Genomic DNA, 24,051 nt, shown 5'->3' on the forward strand with positions numbered 1-24,051 from the left:
TAACCTGCTTTAAAAGTGTCCATTTCAACTTGCAGAGATGGGTTGATTAAAAAGTTTTTATTAAAATAATTATATATATAATTTGAAAAGAAATAAATTTATAAAAATAATTGTTTGGCTTGTTTCTATAAAATTTATTCTGGAATTGAGTCAATTGACGCGAGAGAGTGGATCAAAAAAAGTCGAAGATTAGCCCTTCATAATTTGAAAAAACAGATCTATTTTTATTTTTCTTAAAACTCATTTTATAGAAATCATACTTAACGATTATCAGGTAGATAATCAAATAGCCTCAAAAAAACATATTGAGAGTCCAAAATAGTATTCTTACTAGCCCTTGGGAGTTCAAACTTCAAAGCGGTGTCTGGCCGAAGATGTTAACTTGTGTCGGTATCGGGCAATCACCGATACCAGGTAAACAATGTACCGGTATTTATTATATCGGCCGTTACAATCCGATATAAGTACCTTGGTCCCTGATATATTGATGCCCCCCTCAGGCTAAAACCTCTGTGATTTGTGAAGGAAAATTCTACACACTTCTCGTCCCTTTGGTTCGCTTTTGAACTTCTCTAAAGAAAAACTTCACCTCTGCTCTCTCTCAACTCCTTTCCCACCCCTCTACCCACGCTTTAGAGTTTAGATCGGTCGCAATGGAAGATCTGAAGGTGGCGTTAAATAATCACGTGGATCTCGTCTCCGAGCTCTTCGAGAAGCTCTCTGGCGAACTCCGCTCCGGATTCCGCCCTGCGGTCGACAATTTCGTCGGCTTCTTCCACGCCATCGATTGGAAGGTATGATCCCATTAGTCAGAAGCTTTTCTACTGTTTTCTTTTAATTTATATTGTCGTCTTCAATGGTGCCTTGATTTAAGGAATAAAACTAAAAATCGTGTTATCTTCAGATCTATTACGAAATTTCGTGGATTCTAATAGGAACGGTTGAAGTAATGGTAATTTTTAGTTGGATCTATGAGTTAATTCAGTTTATTAGGGTTCGATTGGAGATAAAGCTAAGGATGAATCGGAATTGGTCAAGTAGTGGAAGGAGTGCAGTTGTGGACTGTCTTATAACTACATTATCTCTAGAGAGAATATTTGTGGCTCAAATTTTATTTTTCTTATTTTTTTTTTGTTTGACTGCAAATCTTCTATCATGCGAGGGATTATTGGAATTCAAATGTTGTTTTCCTCAAGTTTCTTTAAGTGATTCCAAGTTAAGGGTTTGTTGAAATGCTTATGAATTGGATGTGTCCTGCTTTGTGGTTCTCCCTCTCTCTAGGGGTGTTTATGAGGGATGGATTATGTTGGGTGTTGTGTTCATTGATGGAGAGGCTTGCCTTTTTGAGAGAGAAAAACATAGAGAGAGATGTTCCATGGGGCAACCCACCCCCTGATTTGGTTCCCTTCAAGTACTATAAATAGTGGTCTACTGATCTTTCGTGGTTTCATGGAGAAAGCTAATTTGGGTAATTTTGTTACTAAAAGAAGATGTAGTTTTTATGTGGGACCATGTCTGTTCCTTGAATCTCAAAAGCCTCCATTTTGATGTATACTGTAATTTTTCTTTAAATTTTAGGGTTCAATAAGATTATCAGCTTGAAGGTGAGATTAATTATTGCTCTCGTATTTCAATTGGTTCATTTAGAGTACATGGATTGTGAGTATCTTCATAGTTGAGGACAACCGTTGGAACTTGTTGAAGACATTTGTGGAGCAATGGGTTTGCTACTTAGTGTAACTAAGAAATGGTGGTTTTGCTCCTAATATCTTTTCTTCTTGTCGAACACATATTTTCTCATATGTTTTGCTGAGGTGGGTTTGAGGCATTGAAAAACTTTTAAGAAATTTCTTTTGATTCCTATGGATGTCGACTAGGGAGTCAGTGTAAAGGTGATTATATTAAAAATCATGGTTACATCCTGAAAAAGTAATGAGATTAGGGTGAGATAAAGGAATTTTGCCACAAAATGATTTCCAAATTTTTACTGTTTATTTTCTTAATGTGCTAAAAACCAAATGAACTTTCATATATGAAGCTCCTAAAATAAAGTGGCTTCATCAGGAGTTTTCTGGGATATTAGAGGGTTTCTATGTCACTTGATTATTACTTGGCGTATAGTAAAGGAGTAGAAAATTGTTGAGGCAGGCTAATGCACACTCATGAGGGTTGTCTCCTAGAGAGCTGTAGGGTGAGCAGAAATTGTCATGATTGTCTAATGCTTTAGCCATATATCTGAAGAAATCGAGAAGTTTCAGTTAGATTTGTTTCATATTTGTAAATAGTTGAAGTTGTCATGGGATGGACTTGGTTATCTCAATGATTGTGCTTCATTCTAAATAAATAGGTTACGCTAATATTACAATGACAATCAAAGCCAATGGCCCAAGGCGATATAGCAATTAACCTTTTCAACTGTAGTTCTTTGAACTGGAAATGAGTAGTTGCATAGCTGATGTTATGTCTAGTTTTGACACCAACAAACATGCAGAGTCATGCCCAAATACAATATCAACCCAAAAACCATTGAGGGCCCGTTTGGATATTCGTACAGGATTAGGCCAAAAATTTTGTAAGAATTGGGCCTGTTGGCCCATCTCGTTTGCATTTTCTTGGAACCTATCCGAACCCAACTCAGGTCCTAGCCTTTGGGCTGCATGAAGAAAACAAAAAGACCTTCATAGGTCTTTTTCTTCCCCACAGGATTTGGGCTAGGTGGAGTTTGGTTGATACAAGATCATGCTTAAATGGATGGCCCAATCCATAAATTCTACAAGATTTTCAGCTCAATTCTGTAGAAATAGCCAAACATGCCCTAAATGGGATAATAGCCCCATATCACTTATCCTATCAGCATTGCTGAACACATCTAGTTCATGTAGGCAATGCCTGAATATTAGTTATTCTTAGAGAAATGTGAACTTATTGGTTATGTTTTTGGACCAGGCATGTCACTTGATCAAGATTCTAAGATCATCTGACACTTTTTGAAGTTGCCAATTTCCTTGTGGATATCAGTCGGTTATTGTTGATTGCCTGTAGATGTCAAGGTGATCGTTCTTTAATTCATTGGATGGCATGAAGTATGATATAAGTAATATGCTCTCAAATCCCACATTTATGGGCCCCAGCAAGAATGGGTGATTGCAGGGGCAAGTTTAATGATGGCAATATGTCAAAGAGCTGAACTTGCGCATTGAGAAAAGGAGGAAACTTTTCTTTGGTAAATTGCCAAGTAAAAATAGACTTGTTTGTGTTATTGATGAGTGGTTGATAGGAGGATAATATCAAGTTAGGCATTGAAGCTAGAGGTATGTTATGAAAAAATTCTATTCACAACAGAACTGACAACTACACAAAAAATTGTAACAAGAATTTAATTTTTTCGTGTCTGATGCAGGATAGATATTAACTTGTAAGTAAGTTGGATTATTAGAAGTGGTTGATATCAGGATAAAGCTGAGGTTGTCAAAAGATACATTATGCCATACTATAAGAATTAAGAAGCATGTCTAACATCTTCAAGATATACACTAATGTTAGATCTCCTTTCACTCTTTAAAGTCCTAGCTGCCATGTTAGATTGAAAAGAAATTCTTAATGGAGAAGATTTGCAGTTCATTGTTTAGAATTGTCCAAAAAAGCTTTGGGCACCATCTGTTTGATTTATTGTTTTCAAATAAATTGATGAACTTGCCTCTGTGTTTCAAGAATTCTTTAGAAAAGTGTGGATCGATGAATGGTCAATACTCCCTACTCTTATCTAAGGGCTCGTTTGGTTCGCGGGAAAAGAACGGGAGAAAGTGTGGTCAACGGGAAAGTAATGAGATGCCTCTTATTTGGTTGGAGTTTCAAAGGAGAGAGATGGAAAAGTTGTATTTCCATAGAAATATGATTCTCACATTTCATGGAAAAGTCTTTTCCATGAGAAATATGAAAAAGTTACTTTCCCATGAGGCAGGAATCACTTCATCTTTATTTTTTTCCAAAAAGGTCCTTCAGCATTAAAAACCAATTTTTATTAAGGGTATAGTAGGAATTATACATAACTTTCTCAGAAAAGTTGATGGTCAACCAAACATAAGCACTCTGAAAATTTGTCACTTTCCCATATTTAACCAAACATGCCAAAAGTACATTCCCAGGCATTCTCTTCTTAGGAATCTTCTTCCCAAAAATTATATTCTTAGGAGGAAAAATGCTTCCCACGAGCCAAATGAGCCCTAAAGGAAAGAAAGAGGGATTGATATTGAGGCTTTAGACTTATGAGCCTAATACTGAACATTTGTCCATGCTTCTTATAATTTATTTAGTTACTTAATAACCTCCCTTTGTAATCTTAAAAAGATTGTGTTGGCGGAAAGTTTTCTCTTAAAGAGGGTTGTTATTTTTCATGAATGCATTGCATGTGCTATGCAAGATAGCATTGCCAGACCATGTGCAAAGTGGATAGGAACAACGCTTGCTGTATGATGGATAGACCGTCAGCTGAATCTAGGCTTGGATATTTTGCTTGGTTTCCAGTTGCTGACATTATATATTCCGTAAGGTGTTCTCAACAAGCATTTTTTTATTATTTCAAAAGAAATGACATTCAAAAGTTCTATAGATATTGCTACTATTGGGATAACAACTTATATGATCTAAAGGATAATATTTGTTTTCTTAATTCATAAATGTATTTAATTTGATTTTTAAATTTTATGACATTACAAATATATGGAAGGATTGCATTGCTTAATGAAGGTTTTGGCGTCTGGATCTAGATAAATGGTTTGGATGGAAAGGTATCTTGATTTATGGTATTGTGCTGCTGAAAGATCAAAGGTTATTAGTTGAAGTTTAGATCTGAAGTGGATTTTAGTTGTGGACTTTTTGGATAAGCATATGGACTCATCATGCTCTTGGGGCCAAGCAGTGACAAGTTCACAAACTATCAACAATTTCCTTCTCTTCTCCTTGATGAGGAAGAAGAAAAAGGACAATATCTGTTATGTTTTATTGTTTCATGAATCCTTAAAGGCACATTGGATGTCCTCTTTCTTTGTGCATGAGTGCTAGCCATTCTTTTTTATTTTTTTAGCATTTCAACAAGGAGTTGGGGCCTCTTTTTTCTATTTTTTGAACACATTGATTTCCAGCGTATTTAGGTGATGTGTCACATTACACAAGAAAAAATAAGACATGGACTTACTTATGTTGGCTTATATTTATTAGTTAGCCCAATTTAATTAAAAGGAATAAAAGATATGAGGAATTCATCATGTTGCTTTTATTCTTGGTAAGTGCATCAATTGAGAGTTGGTCGTTGCAGGTGCTTCTTGTTCTTTTTAAAGCGCCATTATCAAATGTGATGGCTTAAACGTTTAAGCTGCCATCTAAAAGGCTTTAAAGTGAAGGACCATTTTAGTGGTATTCTTATACCATTTAGACATCCTTTGAATGCTTAAGCAGAATGAATGTTTGGCAGGTCACTTTGAAAAGTTAGTGTTTGCAATATTCTATATATTATAGATTATCAATCTAATGCTTAAAGACACTATCTAATATGCTATTTCGCATGATGTAATATTTTTTTTAAAAAAAGGTTCAATTATGCTTTCTTGTTGTATCTAATTGAGTATATGGACAATATTGTGTCACTTGATCACTTGATATGTTATGCATATATGCATGCTGAAGCATGCTAATAAGGGGCAAAATGGTTTTTCATGCTACCTGCTCCTAGTTGATAATGCAAAACCTGTTCCTGTAATGTCATCAGTGAAAAATCCATCTCTGTATTTCCTATAAGCCTTTAACCCATGCAAGACACAGGAACTCATATAAGGAATAAAAAGTTATTTATGGTAATCAAATCTCGTGAAGAATGCGGTTATAAACAACGTGATGCATCTAAAAGAAATAAAATAGTGGTGATGTTAATAAAAGGGTATCAATTAATGATAAGTAGATACTGGGAAGAATAATTTCTTCTGCAGTCGCAATTCACATGTATTATATCTCTATATTAAAAACTGTAATTATCTCAAAAACATCTGTAATAAAAGGTTTCCTGCAATATCTATTGTTGCCAGGAATCTTATCAAGTACCTTAAAATGCAAGGGGATTCTAAGAGATCTTGTGTGGAAGAGTCAAGGTGAAATGCCTATCATTGACGGGAATCATGTCAAGTACTTAAGTTGTCTTGACTTCTAGGGTACCTGGTGGAAGTTATCCAAATAGTTTTTTTAACCATGGAGGAATCCTTTTTGAGATAGAGCAAGGTAGGAGATTGGACTAGGGTTACATGGTAGTAGTAAAACTTATATGATTGGGAGAGACATGACGTATGATTGGAAGAGCTATTTTAGCACGTAAGTAAAAGCATGGCATGGCTTCATGTGTGATTTTCTAAAACTTTTCGTGAATTCTCTGATATATATATACATAAGCAGGAAAAGGATGAAATAACATTTCCAAAATAAGATGCCACACACACACACAGATATATATATATATATATATGTGGCATCTTATTTTGGAAATGTTCTTTCATCCTTTTCCTGCTTATGAAAATGTTTTCTATCAAAAATATGCCATATGATCTTATAACATTATTTACAGTCGTTGAGCTTTATACTTTGATGTGTTCGTAGGAACCTTGGTTGATATGCTTATTATTGTTCCACCTTTCTTTGCTGCTGACAACTATCATCTCGAGGAAGAATGTCAACTTCCAACTCTGCCTATCCATTCTAGCATGTGAGTCGTTCGTTCCCATCATCTTAAATAGGAGTTTAATTTTCTAACTAGTGTCGTCATGACTTACAAATTGCTCAAGTGCTAGCACATAACAACTAATGACAACATTTTCGGACTTTGATTGCTTAAGATCTTGCTGCAATTTATTTTGCTGAGTTGCTACACTGATGAGCTTTATTTTGAGAAAGCGACAGAAGTATACCATGGCATCAAAACAGTTGCCTATATGCAGTTACTAGAATAGTTTGTTCGTTGGATTGTTTAAAATCAAATATTACAAACCATATTGATCAAGGAAATTCTTCCCTTGAGCAGAAGGGATTCCATGTCAGGGTTATTGTGCACATTGTCTGTGCTTGCACAACCAAGTGAAACCCAATTGCCATGTTTGTGCAAATAATCTGCTGCCTATGATTAGAGGTATGTTTAGAAGTTACTTAAACGCATAGGTAATGTAAAAGCCTTTTGTAACAACCCAGGACCTCATCTAACAAGGCTAGTTAGAAGGTATTATTTAGGTTTCTGAATCCTGTATAAGTACCCAAAATTTATCTAGCAAATAAGAAGGGGTGGCAATCGGGTCGGGTCGAATCATAAACGGGTCGGATCACATGCAGGTCGGGTCAGAAAATCATAAACCTGAACCCGACCTGTTTATTAAATAGGTCAGAAATTACAACCTGAATCTGACCTGTTTATTAAACAGGTAACCTGACCCGACCCGTTTAACCTGTTTAATAAACAAGTAACCTGTTTATCCTACCTGACCCGACCTGTTTAACCTGTTTGCCCAACCTGACCCGTTTAACCTGTTTAGACCTGTTTAACCTGCCCAACCCAACCTGTTTAACCTGCCCAACCCAACCTGTTTAACCTGCCCAACCCGACCTGTTTAGACCTGTTTAGACCCGTTTAACCTGTTTATACCTGTTTAACCTATTTAACCCGTTTAACCTGTTTAGACCTGTTTAACCTGCCAACAGTTAAACGGGTTAAACGGTTTAAACGGGTCAGACATCTAAAATCCGTATCTGACCCAATTAATAAACAGGTTAAACGGGTCGACCTGTTTACGACCCGAACCTGTTTAGGCCAAACCCAAACCTGTTTATGGCGGGTCGAACACGGGTCGGGTTGGCGAGTCGGGTCATATTTTGCCACTCCTACAAATAACTGATGTGGGACTAAACACACGCCCACACAGGTCCTCACATACTTCTTCTATTTAAGCCCTGATGTCTTTTTTAGGCTAAGGGTCCAAATCCATTCAAATCTTATCACAAGCACCACGATTGGCCTGTAGTTAGTCTCAATGAGTATGTGCTGCAATATCTCCTAGTCCACATGGGACATGGGCTGGGTCCACTCTGGAACCACTCAATCCGTTACACCTCGAAACCAGAGCGTAACAGAAGCTGCATACCTGCATGGCGGACCATACAAGCATACAAGGCTATAGATCATATCAAAGTGATAATTTCTGAAAATTAATTTAATCAAGAACTTATACAAATAATTCTTACAATCAATTGTTCCAAATTGACATAAGTCAACATATGCTAACTATTTATTCAATTCAAATAAAATGTTCTAATCAATCTAAATAGTCTAACTAAAACTCCAAAAAAACTGAGAATATCTTCAGAATATGTAGCGCATTTTTCCAAGTCTTGAGCAATCATGCATTTGAATCTGAAAAAAGAAAAAGAGAGAAATGATGAGCTACACTAGCCTAGTAAGCAACATAACATCCTAAAGCGGGGTCTAGGCATGCCAAATAAATAATTAGTTAAAAAGCAAGATGTTGATGAAGAATAAATCAATTTTCGAATAATACATATATTTCTTTAGATGTTTGCTACTATTTTCATAAATTGATACTAGAAACTAACTTTAGACTATGGCTACATCATCCAGTGGCATGGGTCAGAATACACAAAGTGCCAAATACCACTTCTTTGAACCACCAGTAGTTCGGTATCTGAATACCACTATTCTAATCACCAGTGGTTCGGTGTCAAAATCAATTTTTTAAATTACAAGTCGATAGGGCCAACGAATAATTTTCATTGGCGGGGCCAGATCATAGCTGAAACAAATTTCATAAGTTACTCAGGCATATTTTTCAAATTTCATAACATAACACATAACATATTAAAAAAGATTTACTATTGTAGCAATAAGCCTGATTCGTTTGATCAAGTATAAAACAAATATCATATTTAATAAACTAATTATTATTTTATCAAAATTTGGAAAACACACTTTGAAGCATTAGGTTGCTTACCTCTTCTCGCTTCAAAAATTTTACTTCAGTTAGACAGGTCAGGTTTACCTGGTTTAATATCATTAAAATATAATTAATTTTATCATTATCTTAGAAGTCAAGCAAAGTTAAAAATTAAGATACTATTGCGGATACGACTTTATGCCTAAATCAGGGTGGAGGAAAGCCAATGTCAGTCAGGCGGCGGTACCCGATTGCATGGGTCAGTCTGAATAAGATGAACTGAACTAGTCAAAATCAGACCTGATTTAAATAACTCGATGAAGGTCAATGATGACTGAATTCCAAAGAGACTTGACAAAGGCCGAGGTAATGGGCCGGCCTATCAGCCGGGTACCGGGGTGGTTCAAGGCCTCCACCCAGGGTCCCCAAAAAGGCTCTGATACCATTTGTAACAATCCAGAATTTTACCTAAAAAGGCTAGCTAGAAGGTATTGTTTGGGTTCCTTAATTCTGTATAATTATCCAAGATTTATCCAGCGAATAACCGATGTAGAACTAAACACACGCCCGCACGGGTTCTTACACTTTTAACTGTTAATTGTATGCCATAGTGAATAAAATATAGCTCATATCATGCTATAAATTTATTGTAAACTCCTTGTCATATCTCAGATGCAATGAAACTTTTCTGTATCCACTAATATTTTCTGGATTACCTAACTGTTACTTATGATAGAACAGAAGATGGAATTCAAAGTCATTCAGAAGGTAGTATCTTCAAGACATCATTCACAGTTGCACATTCTCATGACAGTTGATTGTAGAACTTATTGGTTTATTGAAGTAAATTTATTGCTATTCCATTGTAAAAGTAAACTAAAATAGTACCTTTTGCTTATTTTAATACTGCAGTTTCTAATTGACTCATACTGCAGTTACTGGTGTATATCTTGCTGAGAGGATAAATAATTTTATGGGAAAACACTGGAAGAGCTTTGCAAGCCAGAATTACTTTGATCCTCATGGTCTTTTTATTTCAGTCCTCTGGTCTGGTCCACTTCTTTTTGTAACTATCGTAATTGTGGTGGGTTACCCTTTCTCTTGCTCTATTGTCTATCTGATTGTACTGTTTATTCTTCATCTCAAACTTTCTCCTGTTTCTAGGTGAATACTCTCTTCACATTGTGCCACCTTATTGTGAAATGGAAAAAGGCAGAACTCAGACATCGGGCTAGGCTTGCTCGTGACAAGCAGGAATGATCAGCCTCTCTGCTTTTTACTGTGGTCATGCCTTTTTTCGAGATGAAAATAGGCACACTTGTACCATTTAACACCTGATTTTATTTAGATTCAGTGCTCAGCAATTTGAATCTTTTGGATCATTTGTCATAGGGAGTTTTAGGGAGGGCAGATTTGAAATCTACTAGAGGCCCATGGGTGTTCCAGGAATCTGTGACCAGGGTTTACAGCCAGAGACAAAATGAACAAGTTTGTTCAATATGATGTTGGGACCAAGACATCTTGCCTGATCATCTTATTCGCTTGTAAAACTGTATGTTTGATGTGCTCAGAGTGACGACTTTAAACTGTAACCTCACAGAATATACCTTTGAATGATTAGGGAATTTTGGTTTGTTCTTGTTATGTGCCTGTTTTTTCTGGTTTATCATTTTTGTGAAGTGTGGTTTGGGCATATGATGTTTGTGCCTTGTTTGTTGAGGTTGATGTTCCTATTTTATTGAAACTGATATTTGCCTAGGACTCATGCCTAGGTCAATATGGGAATCAATCACATTGACTGCAAAGGCACCCGATCTGATTACAGCAGAGGCAACTGAGGTAGGATAAGCTTTTCTTGGCTTGCTGAAAACTGAGATCTGAAGAGCTGTAACTAATGGGATAACAAGTTTAAAGACCAAACATCCTCTTCCAATTCTCACCTGGTACTCTTTACTTTTGCTGTTCTCAAAATGTGATTTCTTTTGCTGCGCAGCCATTTCAGATGTAGCTTCTGCTGTCATCATGATGGTCTGGAGATGTTTTTTTTTTTTTTTTGCGTGTGTGGCTAAATTGTTCTAATTTGTTCATTGTAGATCCTGCAGGCCGGCCCCTACTTACACCAGCTTAAATGATACTAAGCCGTGCTAGAAACTGCTCCAGTATATTGCTAATTCATGCTGAACTGCCTGTTCTAAATCCCTAGGGCACCTCTGTGGAGATTTGTATTGGATGCACCAGTGGGCACCATAAGACCCTTAATGACTTACAGGAGCATATTCACATGAACATATCATGAAGAGGCTGCGATCTATATCACGAAAAATATGCAATGTCTGATGTAGAAACAAGCATGGGAGAATGGCAAACTTACTGAGGTGCTTGGAGACTCATAGCAAACAAGTTAGCTTGAGTTTTTTTTTTGCTGAAACAGACAATTCACAAAATTCTAGTACGGATACATCCAAAAACGTCAAAAGACAATAAATTTCGCAGCGCATTAGGCAGCTCCTTGGAGTGGTTGGCCACGAGGCTACCCATTTGAGAAAATATTTATGAAAATCTTTGATGGTATTGAGAGAATATTTATGAAAATCTTTGATGGTATTGTTTAGACGTTTGGCAAGCACGTCAAACACCAAGCCATGGATCCCCAACTGCTTTACTAATTGCCAGGGTCATGACTTATGCAATGTACCTCTTTTCAAATTTTCATTTAATGCTGGATTCAGTTGAAACCTGCAAGCCCCCTAAGAAGAAGAAGAAGAATGATAGCCTCCTGTTCCGTAGCTCATTGTCCACAGGCCTTTTCTAGCAGCCGAAAGAAGGTGAAATGGAAAATTGAAGGCAGAGAGCCGAGCATGGATGTAGTTTTGCCTGAGAAGGAGAATAAGAAGAGGAAAAGGAAAGTTTCAACCCAAGAAATGGGCAATTTAAGGGCGAAGAAAGCCCGTAGTCGCCTAAAACATCAATGTAGCATTAGATCGCAATTTTGAAATATTCTCCTCCTTTTGCTCAAGATGGAAGCAATAATATAACCCGGCTCTAATGCACCCACGTTCAATGTACCACAGCTATCAGTTGACCGTTGTAATCGCGGTTTGCAAATCCCAGCCGTTCAAGCCCTTCCCCTCTGCCCAATTTCAAAACAAGTAGCCGTTGGTACATCCCACCGTTCTTGCCTTCAAATGATGACTTCCCATTTCTCCTCAAAACCAACGGTCTCCTCTTCTTATTTATTTATACCTCTCCTCTCCTCTCTGTCCGCAAAGACCCTCCCCTCACCTCTTCCCCAAGAGAAATAAGGCCCTGGAAGAGCACCAGTTACCGAAGAAAAAGCCTCATCAAAAATGGTAGCAGAAAAGAGAGAGAGACCGCAGGAGAAAGAGATCAAGATACCTGTCTTCTCTGTTCTAAAGAAGGGCAGCATTCTGAAGCACATCTTCCTCAATGGCCCCGAGCCGGGAATCGGAAAAGACGGCGATGTCCCGAACCAAGAAGAGGAGCCGATACTCATCGGCCGGCACCCCGATTGCCACATCGTGCTCGATCACCCCAGCATCAGCCGGTTCCACCTAGAGGTCCGCATAGATCCTGCAAAGCAGAAGCTCTCTGTGATCGATCGATCTTCCGGTATACAGAAAGAAAAAGAATTCTTCTTTTGGGTTTTTGATCATTTCTGTTGGCGTTTTCTTGATTTTCTCTCTATTTTTTCAGTTCATGGGACCTGGGTATCGGGTACCAGGATCCAACACCATGTTCCTGTCGATCTTGTCGATGGGGACATGCTGCGGCTTGGCGCGTCGACAAGGGTGTACAGATTTCAGTGGGTTCCTCTGAGTCGTGCTTCGGAGATGGAGAAACCCATGGAGCCTTTGCTGGAAGAGAGAGAAGAAACCTATCAGGCAAGATTTAGGATTCTTTCCCACTTCTTGATCCCTTTTTTTGAGATTGAAGACTGAATTCCAGTAGGATTAATGTTATTTTGATTCTGGATTCCTCTGTAGGGAAGAAAATATTAGGCAGGAATTAGGAATGGTCCCTTTAGCTTTCCTCTTCTTGTTTCTTTCTTGGATTTTATTTGTTGTAATCCCTTAGGATATATGGTTCTTATATTTAGATTTTGTTCTGATTTCTTCTATGTAGGAGGAAATTCCAATGACCTTGAATGCTAATTCAGATGATATGTTGTCTTCGAAGCTCCATTCAGTGTCGGATTCCACAAACCCCTCATCTCTTGATGAGTTCTCTTCTTTACCATTGCAAATGGAAAGCCCAAGCCCAGTGACAAAAGAATTTGATGAGGAGGAGAGCTTGAGCTTCTCTTTTGTTGCTCCAGTGGTGGAATCTGCAAGTTTTTCATCAGCCACAAATGGAGAAAATGGAAAACTATATGACTTCTCTGCTGTTGGGGTACCGTCTGAAGGAGAAAAACTAAGCCTACTCGGGTTGGAGAAGCAGGCTATGTCATCAAGCCTCTTGTCTAGAAGAAGCAAATCCATTAGCCTTCTTCACATTCCCAATGGAAGGTCTAAAGAAAGAACAGGAAGCACGAGCTCTGCTAAGGATATGGAAGAAGAGATCCAGAAAGAGGACATTGAAGAACAGGGTGAGAGAGAAAGTTCGCTGAGAAAGGTTCTTTTTGCCGATATTGATGAGAAAGAAATAGGAGAGGCATTTGATTCAGAGAAGGAGAATTCATTGCCAAAAATATCAGCTGATCAGAAGTCAAAGAAGATCCGGAAGCTGCAGAATTCACCTCCCAATGTCGTCATTCATTTGAATACTCAAGAAGAAGTGTTCAATTCGGATAAAGAGAATTGGACGCCCGAAGTTTTCAAAGAGTTTGAATTGAAGAGGTTCGTCTCTGCGAGTTCTGTGGAGAACAAAGAACAAGATACATGTGCTTTAGATGAAGAGTATATGACTGTTGGAAACTCTTTCGATCAGAAGAAAGAGCACACAAGCTTTGAGGGCTCACCTTCAGTTGCCATCTCAGCCTTGAATCTGGAGGAAGACATGTTTCAATCTGCTAGAGAAATGAGGGCACCTGAATCTTCTAAAGTGCAGAGAAGAAAAGAACAAAGTTTTGAGAATCGTGTGGAAAATGAGACAGAAGATACATCAGCTTCGGACAAGGATAATGTGAGACCTCAGCTTTCATTTGATCGAGTGCTTAGGAAGAACCAGAGAGACCTGCTGGGATCTTCTTCAATTGACATCTCATCCTTGAATATGGAGGAAAACCAGTTTCAGTATGATAGAGTGAATTGGACCCCAGAAGTTTCAGGAGATTTGAAACTAGAGGAACCGGACTCAGAGAATCATGCAAGAAACAAAAGAGATGGAGACACACTTGCTTTAGATAAAGAAAATTCGACTGCAGAATTCTATTCTGATCAGAAGTCTAAGAGCAACCAAGATAAGCAACAACCATTTACCGCAGCTTCAAATGCTGAAGTAGTGTTTCATTCAGATAAAGAGAATCAGACACCTGAAGTTCCCAGAGCGCAAAAAACTAAGAAGCCTATCTTTGAGAATTGTGAGACAAAGGCAGGAGGAGAGAACTTATTTCTATCAGACAAGGAGAATCTGACCCCTGATGTTTCAAGTGCTCAAAGATTCATAAAACCCATCTCTGAAAGCCTCGTTAAAGTTGAAAGAGAAATTATGAGGAAAAGAGTGGAAAGGGTCCCATTGCAGCTTATCTTCGATAAGAACTGTCTCACTAATGGCCAAAGGATGGTAGAGAAATGCAGCAACACTTCTGTCAACTCAATTTCAGCAAATCATCATCCTGTCAACAATACTGAGAGGATGGAAAATAAAAGCAATGGTACTCTGGTAAGTAGTAGCATAACGGTCCTTTTAATTTTGTATAGCATACCTAGGCTTTTCTATCGGGCACTCAAACTTGACTTTTAATGCGCTGCAGAGCCAACTGATGGGCCAAATACTTAGTAAGGTGGAAGAAAAAAAGAAATGGAACATGGTGGTTGATACAAGTTGCTTCCTTAATGAAGAGTTAAATAGATCGCTGCGGCTATTAGAAGGCCTTAAAGGGACTCACCTCATCATACCAATGATGGGTAATGTGGATTGGACCATTCTACCTTGGCTACATATACCTTCTCTATTCAGCATTTTCTTACAATTTTTTCCTCTTTCATCTTTTTCAGTAATAAGGGAACTGGACTGTATGAAACGCCATGAACGCTGGTTTCGAAAGGAAACAAAAGCTTCTTCAGCATTAAAATGGATAGCGGAGTGCATGCTTAAGTCAAGTTGGTGGATTCATATCCAGAGATCATCAGAAATGACACCAGTGGCATCAACATGCCCTCCTTCTCCTCATTCACTATTAGGCGAAGGAAATAATGATTTTGGGGCTGTTCCCTCAGGTTTGATGGCATTCTCCACCTGTGGAAGTCTGATTGAGATTGTCTCCCCAACAGCAGAAGATCACATGCTTGACACTGCCCTCCGTTTCAAGAGAATAAAAAGTGATGGACAACTTGTCCTTCTTTCAAACAACATCACCTTAAAAATTAAAGCCATGGCAGAGGTATTAATAGCTTTGTGTGAGCTCTTTCTTATTTACACCATAAAAGCCATTATGATTAGGACTAAAACTGGATCTGTTGTGGTTCCAGGGACTGCTATGCGAGACACCAAAGGAATTCCGTGATAGTCTTGTCAACCCACATTCAAAGAGGTTTTTGTGGAAGGAAAGCAGTCCAAGAGGATCCACTTGGTCTAGATCAGATCAGATGGCCCACACTGAGAATTATTACCACCAAATGCCAAACATAAGAAAGGCAGCTGATGGTGCAACAGGATTGAAGCTTATACTGCTCCACGATTCTCATTATGCACAGACCAACTTGGTCAAGTAAAATATAAAGGTGCTCCTGTCTACCCAAACCACCATTTTCTTTCAAGAACATGCCTTAGATTTGAGTGAGTTCTTCTGGTTCCAGATTGAGAATATACTTTTTAAGTGTACATGGTATTCATAATAGCTTCAGCTTTTCAGATGAGTTTTATATCACTTTTGAGCAGAAATAAGTTCATATTAATAATCTTTAATCTCTAGCATTGTATATTGACCCGGTTATGTCATCAGTAAGCATGATCTGTGATGTTAAAGATATTTCAGAGTAGACCCATTGCTGTGGTTTCTTTTTCTCATTGAAAAGGAAAAAAATGAAAAAAGTTTCACTCCATTTTCCCCTGATTATCAGGGTCTGTAATGACATATCACTCAGTTTCTGCAGCTCTGTCCGTGATATCCCTAGAAAATTACATTTTCCTGCATGTCTATTCATAGTGGTCCTAGAGAGGTGAGAAGCTGGGCCGGGCCGCCCATGGCCCGGCATGAAGCGGGCCGTGCCAGGCACTGCCCGCTTGCTACAATAACGGGCCGTGCTAGGCACGGCTCATAAAAAAGGGCCGGGCTGGGTTAAGGATTTCTGGCCCACACGCCGAGCCCGGCACGGCCCATAAGGGTCTGGGCTGGCACGATTCGTGGGCCAAGCACGGCACGGCCCGCGGGCCAGCCCGGAATGGCCCATAAGAGCCTGAACCGGGCCCGGCACGGCTCGTCCCTCTTAAAATAAATGGAAATAAAATTTTTTATTTAATTTTTTTAATAAATTAATAAATGTTGGGAACTAATGATTTATTAATATAAAGCCACCTTAATGGTGGGGGGTTTGGCATAAACCCCTACCAGTTTATTAATTTAAATCAAAATGGTACATGAAGGGAGGTTTGGTCTGACCTCCAGAATACAATAAGAAAGGAGAAAAAATAGAGATGACTCACTTTAACAATTAAAAAAATAAAAATGTACAATTATAAAAAATTAAGAAATAAAAATAAATGATCAAAATCTTACTAATCATCAATATTCACTATTCACTTTAACAATTAAAAAAATAAAAATGTACAATTATAAAAAATTAAAAAATAAAAATAAATGATCAAAATCTTACTAATCATCAGTATTCACTATTCAGTAGTGTTTGTATCATCATCATCAGAGGATGTTGTATCATGTCCACCTTTATTTTGAAGTCTCGCCTCAGCATCCAACCAATCTTTGAAGTAAAGAAGCATCCAACCGTTTCGTCAGTCATCCTACTTCTCTTTTCGTCAAGAACACGCCGACCTGCACTAAAAGCGGATTCCGATGCTACTGTGGACATCGGCACAGCTAAAATATCGCATGCAATTGCAGACATTACAGGATATTGATTTTTAACACTCTTCCACCAAGATAATACATCTAGACTCTCTATTTGATTTTCATCATATGCAAACTGAAGATCATTTCGTAAATAAAATTCTAGTTCACTACTTAAAGATGAAGAAGATGAAGATGAACTTGAAGCATGTGTGTGTTTTCTCTGTGCAATGAACGAAAAATAGATGACGAACGAGAACTACTAGAAGAAGAAATAGAGCTTTGTACGGAGAATCTAGATCCACGAATTTTTTCATCATATATAGCATAAATATCATAAAGAAGTTGTGTTACCTCAACTTTAGCAGGTTTAGGATCTTGAATCATATTTTCACAATATGCATCAAGAAAATTAGTACGCCATTCAATTTAACTCTTGGATCAAATACAGCAGCTAAGTTATGCATAGGACATACCTTGTCCCAATACTCATTCCATTTAGATTCCATTTGTTCAATAATAGGCATTAAAACATCAATATATCTATGTTCTGCAAATTTTTGACTAATCATATATGCTTGTTGTAAAAATGAACATGAAGTTGGATAATAAATACCAGAAAGAACATTAGTAGCATTATAAAAACTAACCAAAAAATCCTACAAAATTTTTTCTTTATTCCAATCAATTTCAGTCAATGTAAAGCCTAATCCACGATCATTAATATATGCACTTAAGAAGTTTTTATATGGATATGCATCATGTATCATGCTATATGTTGAGTTCCAACGAGTAATTACATTAAGTTTAAATTTTTTAAAACGTTTACCATGATTTATATATAGTTCCTTAAATTCTTGAAGTCTTGATCTTGAAGCATGAATAAAAGAAACTGCATTTCTAATTTTTGAAATGACATCTTGAATCATGCCCATGCCAGCTTGAACAGAAAGATTTAAGATATGACATGCACATGTAATATGCAATAAATTTTCATTTAACATGGGATGCAATGAGTCTTTTAATAATGTAACAGTAGAATTATTATTAGATGTATTATCAAAAGTAATAGACATAATTTATCATTAGTATTATATGAACATGCAGTTTGATAAATGACATTTCAAATTTGTTACCCAGAATGTGAAAGATCAAAAGCACGAAAAGCAAGAATACGTTTATTTAATTGCCAATCATTATCAATATAATGAGCAGTAATAGCAATAAAACAATTACTACTTACAGATGCTAACCAAATATCAGAAGTTAATGAAACTTTTATATTTAAAGTAGAGAGTGTTTCAATTAAACTTTGTCTCATTGCTAAAAAGTTAGTCATAGCTACTCTTCTAAATGTACGCCTACTAGTTCTTTTTTAAGCAGGTTGTAGGTTTAATTGGACATATTCTTCAAAATTAAAAGATTCACATAAACTAAAAGATAATTCATCCTTAACTATCCATTTTACAAGTGATTTTCTTTGATTTTCATGATTATATGCAAAATTACCTACAAGTGATCCTCCTTGTATATTAAGGGTACTTTGAAGACGAGAATCATGCATCCTATGACTCTCTTGATGTCTCTTTAAATGGCATGTTCCCCCACTACTACAACTATAAAGTTTGGCACATTTTTTACATTTTGCTTTCCAGACTCCATCAACTATAATTCTATCAAATTCATTCCATACAGCACTAGTCCTCTTACGAGAAGAGGTTTGATCTTCACCTGGTTCACTGGTTCTAGAGGAACTAGGAACATAGGGTTGGGGATTAGTTTCTTCTTTCTCAAAAACAGGAGGAATGCCAAAATGACTTTCATCATAAGATGACATATCTAAATTGATGAATGCAAAAAATAAAAACTAACCACAAGGAGGAATTGAGTAGAGGACCAAAGGTAGAGCCGAGATTTGTGAGCTTCCTCTTGTGCTCTCAACAAGAAGTGACTTTTTCTTTCTCTTGTACTTCTAACTTCTCAACAATAACCTCCTCTTGTGTAGCACTTGAACACTTGCTAAATGCAAACTAAAAATTAAATTGCTAGAAGCCTAGAGCACTTGCTAAATATTGCTAGAAGAGAGAAATAGTAGTAGTAGAGAAGGAGAGAAGAGTTGGTTTGGTGTGGTGAGAATGAGGGAAGAAAGGGGTATTTATAGGACTCCAATTTTTTCCCAAAATACCCCTCAAATTAGCCATTTTATGGCTGTTGGGAGGGGCAAAATGGGTAAAAAGCTACAAATAGCCGTTATGGGCCACCCATAACGGCTATTTTTTTTTTGGACAGACGGGCCATGCCTCGTGCCTGGCACGACCCGTGCCGGGCCCGACATGGCCCGCCACCCCACGGGCTTAGGACCGTGCCGGGCTTAGCCTTTAGGTTAAGCGGGCCATGCCAGGAACGGCCCGTTTGGTCTGTGGCTTGGTGGGCCTGGGCCGAGCCAGGCTCGGCACAGCCCGATGGCCATCTCTATTTAAGCTATCCTTTTTGTCCTTTTCCTTTCTCATGTTACCGAGAATATGGTTCTAAGCCTCTAAATTTTCACATTGTAGATATATCAAAGGAAGTGTAATTTTGGTGTTTCCATGACACCAAAATTCTTGCTAGAGATGGGCATCGGGCTGTGCCGGGCCCGGCCCGGCCAAGGTCCACCGGGCCACAGACCAAACGGGTCGTGCCTGGCCCGGCCTATTACTATTGAAAGTGGGCCGTTTAGTAACAAGCATTGAAAGTGGGCCGTTTAGTAACATGCATTGAAAGTGGGCCTTTTAATAACAGACCGGGCCAAGCACGGCCCGTTTGGTCTATGGCCCGGTGGGCCTTGGCCGGGCCGGGCCCGGCACGGCCCGTTGCCCATCTCTAGCAAGGATTTTGGTGTCATGGAAACACCAAATTTACACTTCCTTTGATATATCTACAATGTGTAAATTTAGAGGCTTAGAACCATATTCTCGGTAACATGAGAAAAGAAAAGGACAAAAAGGATAGCCCGGCCCGGCCCAGGCCCACCGGGCCACAGACCAAACGGCACGGTCCTAAGCCCGTGGGGTGGCGGGCCATGCCGGGCCCCGGCATGGGCCGTGCCAGGCACGAGGCACGGCCCGTCTGTCCAAAAAATAGTCCTTATGGGTTTTTTTTGCCCATAATGGCTATTTGTGGCTTTTTACCCATTTTGCCCCTCCCAACAGCCATAAAATGGCTAATTTGAGGGGTATTTTGGAAAAAAAATGGAGTCCTATAAATACCCCTTTTCTCCCTCATTCTCACCACACCAAACCAACTCTTCTCTCCTTCTTTGCTACTACTATTTCTCTCTTCTAGTAATATTTAGCAAGTGCTCTAGGCTTCTAGCAATTTAATTTTTAGTTTGCATTTAACAAGTGTTCAAGTGCTACACAAGAGGAGGTTCTTGTTGAGAAGTTAGAAGTACAAGAAAAAGAGAAGATCACTCCTTGTTGAGAGCACAAGAGAAAGCTCACAAATCTCGGCTCTACCTCTGGTCCTCTACTCAATTCCTCCTTGTGGTTAGTTTTTATTTTTTGCATTCATCAATTTAGATATGTCATCTTATGATGAAAGTCATTTTGGCATTCCTCCTGCTTCTGAGAGAGAAGAAACTAATCCCCAACCCCATGTTCCTAGTTCCTCTAGAACCAGTGAACCGGGTGAAGATCAAACCTCTTTTCGTAAGAGGACTAGTACTGTATGGAATGAATTTGATAGAATTATGGTTAATGGAGTCCGTAAAGCAAAATGTAAAAAATATGCCAAACTTTATAGTTGTAGTAGTGGGGGAACAGGACATTTAAAAAGACATCAAGAAAGTCATAGAATGCATGATTCTCGTCTTCGAAATACCCTTAATATACAAGGAGGATCACTTGTAGGTAATTTTGCATATAATCATGAAAATCAAAGAAAATCACTTGTAAAATGGATAGTTAAGGATGAATTACCTTTTAGTTTATGTGAATCTTTTAATTTTGAAGAATATGTTCAATTAAACCTACAACCTGCTTAAAAAAGAGCTACTAGGCGTACATTTAGAAGAGTAGCTATGACTAACTTTTTAGTAATGAGATAAAGTTTAATTGAAACACTCTCTACTTTAAATGTAAAAGTTTCATTAACTTCTGATATTTGGTCAGCATCTGTAGGTAGTAATTGTTTTATTGCTATTACTGCTCATTATATTGATAATGATTGGCAATTAAATAAACGTATTCTTGCTTTTCGTGCTTTTGATCTTTCACATTCTGGGTAACAAATTTGAAATGTCATTTATCAAACTGCATGTTTATATAATACTAATGATAAATTATGTCTATTACTTTTGATAATACATCTAATAATAATTCTGCTGTTATATTATTAAAAGACTCATTGCATCCCATGTTAAATGGAAATTTATTGCATATTAGATGCGCATGTCATATCTTAAATCTTTCTGTTCAAGCTGGCATGGGCATGATTCAAGATGTCATTTCAAAAATTAGAAATGCAGTTTCTTTTATTCATGCTTCAAGATCAAGACTTCAAGAATTTAAGAAACTATGTATAAATCATGGTAAACGTTTTAAAAAATTTAAACTTGATGTAATTACTCGTTGGAACTCAACATATAGCATGATACATGATGCATATCCATATAAAAACTTATTAAGTACATATATTAATGATCGTGGATTAGGCTTTACATTGACTGAAATTGATTGGAATAAAGGAAAAATTTTGGAAGATTTTTTGGTTAGTTTTTATAATGTTACTAATGTTCTTTCTGGTATTTATTATCCAACTTAATGTTCATTTTTACAACAAGCATATATGATTAGTCAAAAATTTGCAGAACATAAATATGTTGATGTTTTAATGCCTATTATTGAACAAATGGAATCTAAATGGAATGAGTATTGGGACAAGGTATGTCCTATGCATAACTTAGCTGCTGTATTTGATCCAAGAGTTAAATTGAATGGCGTACTAATTTTCTGGATGCATATTGTGAAAATATGATTCAAGATCCTGAACTTGCTAAAATAGAGGTAACACAACTTCTTTATGATATTTATGCTATATATGATGAAAAAATTTGTGGATCTAGATTCTCCGTACAAAGCTCTATTTCTTCTTCTAGTAGTTCTCGTTCGTCATCTATTTTTCGTTCATTGCACAGAGAATACACACACATGCTTCAAGTTCATCTTCATCTTCTTCATCTTTAAGTAGTGAACTAGAATTTTATTTACGAAATGATCTTCAGTCTGCATATGATGAAAATCAAATAGAGAGTCTAGATGTATTATCTTGGTGGAAGAGTGTTAAAAATCAATATCCTATAATGTCTGCAATTGCATGCGATATTTTAGCTGTGCCGATGTCCACAGTAGCATCGGAATCCGCTTTTAGTGCAGGTCGGCGTGTTCTTAACGAAAAGAGAAGTAGGATGACTGGCGAAATGGTTGAGATGCTTCTTTGCTTCAAAGATTGGTTAGATGCTGAGGCGAGACTTCAAGATAAAGGTGGACATGATACAATATCCTCTGATGATGATGATACAAACACTACTGAATAGTGAATACTGATGATTAGTAAGATTTGATCATTTATTTTTATTTTTTAATTTTTTATAATTGTACATTTTTATTTTTTTAATTGTTAAAGTGAGTCATCTCTATTTTTTCTCCTTTCTTATTGTATTCTGAAGGTCAGACCAAACCTCCCTTCATGTACCATTTTGATTTAAATTAATAAACTGGTAGGGGTCTATGCCAAACCTCCCACCATTATTAATAAATCCTTAGTTCCCAACATTTATTAATTTATTAAAAAAATTATAAATAAAAAATTTTATTCTCATTTACTTTAAGGGGGATGAGCCGTGCCTGGCCCGGCCCAGACCCTTGTGGGCCGTGCCGAGCCTGGTTCAGGCCCTTATGGGCTATTCCGGGCTAGCCCGCGGGCTGTGTCGTGCTTGGCCCACGAATCGTGCCAGCCCAGGCCCTTATGGGCCGTGCTGGGCTCAGCCCGTGGGCCAGAAATCCTTAACCCAGCCCGGCCCCCTTTTATAAGCCGTGCCTAGCACGGCCCGTTACTATAGCAAGCGGGCCGTGCCTGGCCATGGGCGCTCGGCCCATGCCCACCTCTAAGCCTAAAAAGAAAGTAAACTATATAATAAGCTTTGGTTCATTCATTGTAAGGTGCAAAAGATTCTGACTGTTGTTGGTCGAGCTTGCTTAATAGTAAGCTGAAACAACTTATTTAGCTCAAGAGCTATAGGACAGTCAGCATTCCTTCTTCATGCGTAATTGTCCCACCATACTTCTGTCCTGGTAATTAATTCAGTTTGGATCCAGTGCAAAGCCATGCTTTTGGAATCTTCACACTGATGTATTCAAATTGCAAGTCATTCTGTACAAGCCTTTTTCATCTTCTAAACTTCTTTCTGTCTGCCAAGTGTTTAAAACTTGCAAGATATCCTGATTTAGGGCTGGAAATAGGCTCAGCCGGCCCAAAACCAATCAGGCTGGACTGGGCCGGGCTTTGGGCTACGCCCGAAAAAAGTTCAGATCAGGTTTGGATTTAAATGTAGAGCTCATTGGGTTTTTTTTTTGGGTCGAGCTCGGATATATCATTGGCCTGGCCCGGGCCTGACCAGAGCCCAAGCCTGAACAAGGTCCTAAACGGAGCCCGAATCGAAGTCCGAAGCAATTTGTTTTTGTATATTGTTATTTAGAGAGAATAATGAAAAAATAAAGGATAAATTAAAATGGGTTTAGCCGAGAATAATTTATCATGTATTATTTACTTGTGTTATAGAAAATAGTCTAATTTTTAACTAGCTCATTTACTTGTGAAGCAATATAATAAAATATTAAACTTTAACTGGGT

General features: G+C 37.8%; 2 protein-coding genes across 2 annotated transcripts; both read left to right on the plus strand.

The window, feature by feature from the left end:
• Nucleotides 1–495: 495 nt before the first annotated feature.
• Nucleotides 496–10,619, plus strand: LOC103702662 (transmembrane protein 18). The gene is made up of 4 exons (XM_008785180.3): nt 496–794; nt 6,640–6,745; nt 9,911–10,059; nt 10,140–10,619. Exons 1-4 carry the CDS (start codon nt 654–656, stop codon nt 10,233–10,235), a joined length of 492 nt encoding a protein of 163 aa, XP_008783402.1. The 5' UTR covers nt 496–653; the 3' UTR covers nt 10,236–10,619.
• Nucleotides 10,620–10,753: 134 nt separating this feature from the next.
• Nucleotides 10,754–16,051, plus strand: LOC103702741 (FHA domain-containing protein PS1-like). The gene is made up of 6 exons (XM_039132782.1): nt 10,754–12,605; nt 12,690–12,877; nt 13,119–14,816; nt 14,908–15,061; nt 15,152–15,537; nt 15,626–16,051. The coding sequence occupies exons 1-6, from the start codon at nt 12,323–12,325 to the stop codon at nt 15,866–15,868; spliced, it is 2,952 nt and encodes a 983-aa protein (XP_038988710.1). The 5' UTR covers nt 10,754–12,322; the 3' UTR covers nt 15,869–16,051.
• Nucleotides 16,052–24,051: the final 8,000 nt, after the last annotated feature.

Source organism: Phoenix dactylifera, chromosome 1 (genome assembly GCF_009389715.1).
Source record: "Phoenix dactylifera cultivar Barhee BC4 chromosome 1, palm_55x_up_171113_PBpolish2nd_filt_p, whole genome shotgun sequence".
NCBI lineage: Eukaryota > Viridiplantae > Streptophyta > Magnoliopsida > Arecales > Arecaceae > Phoenix > Phoenix dactylifera.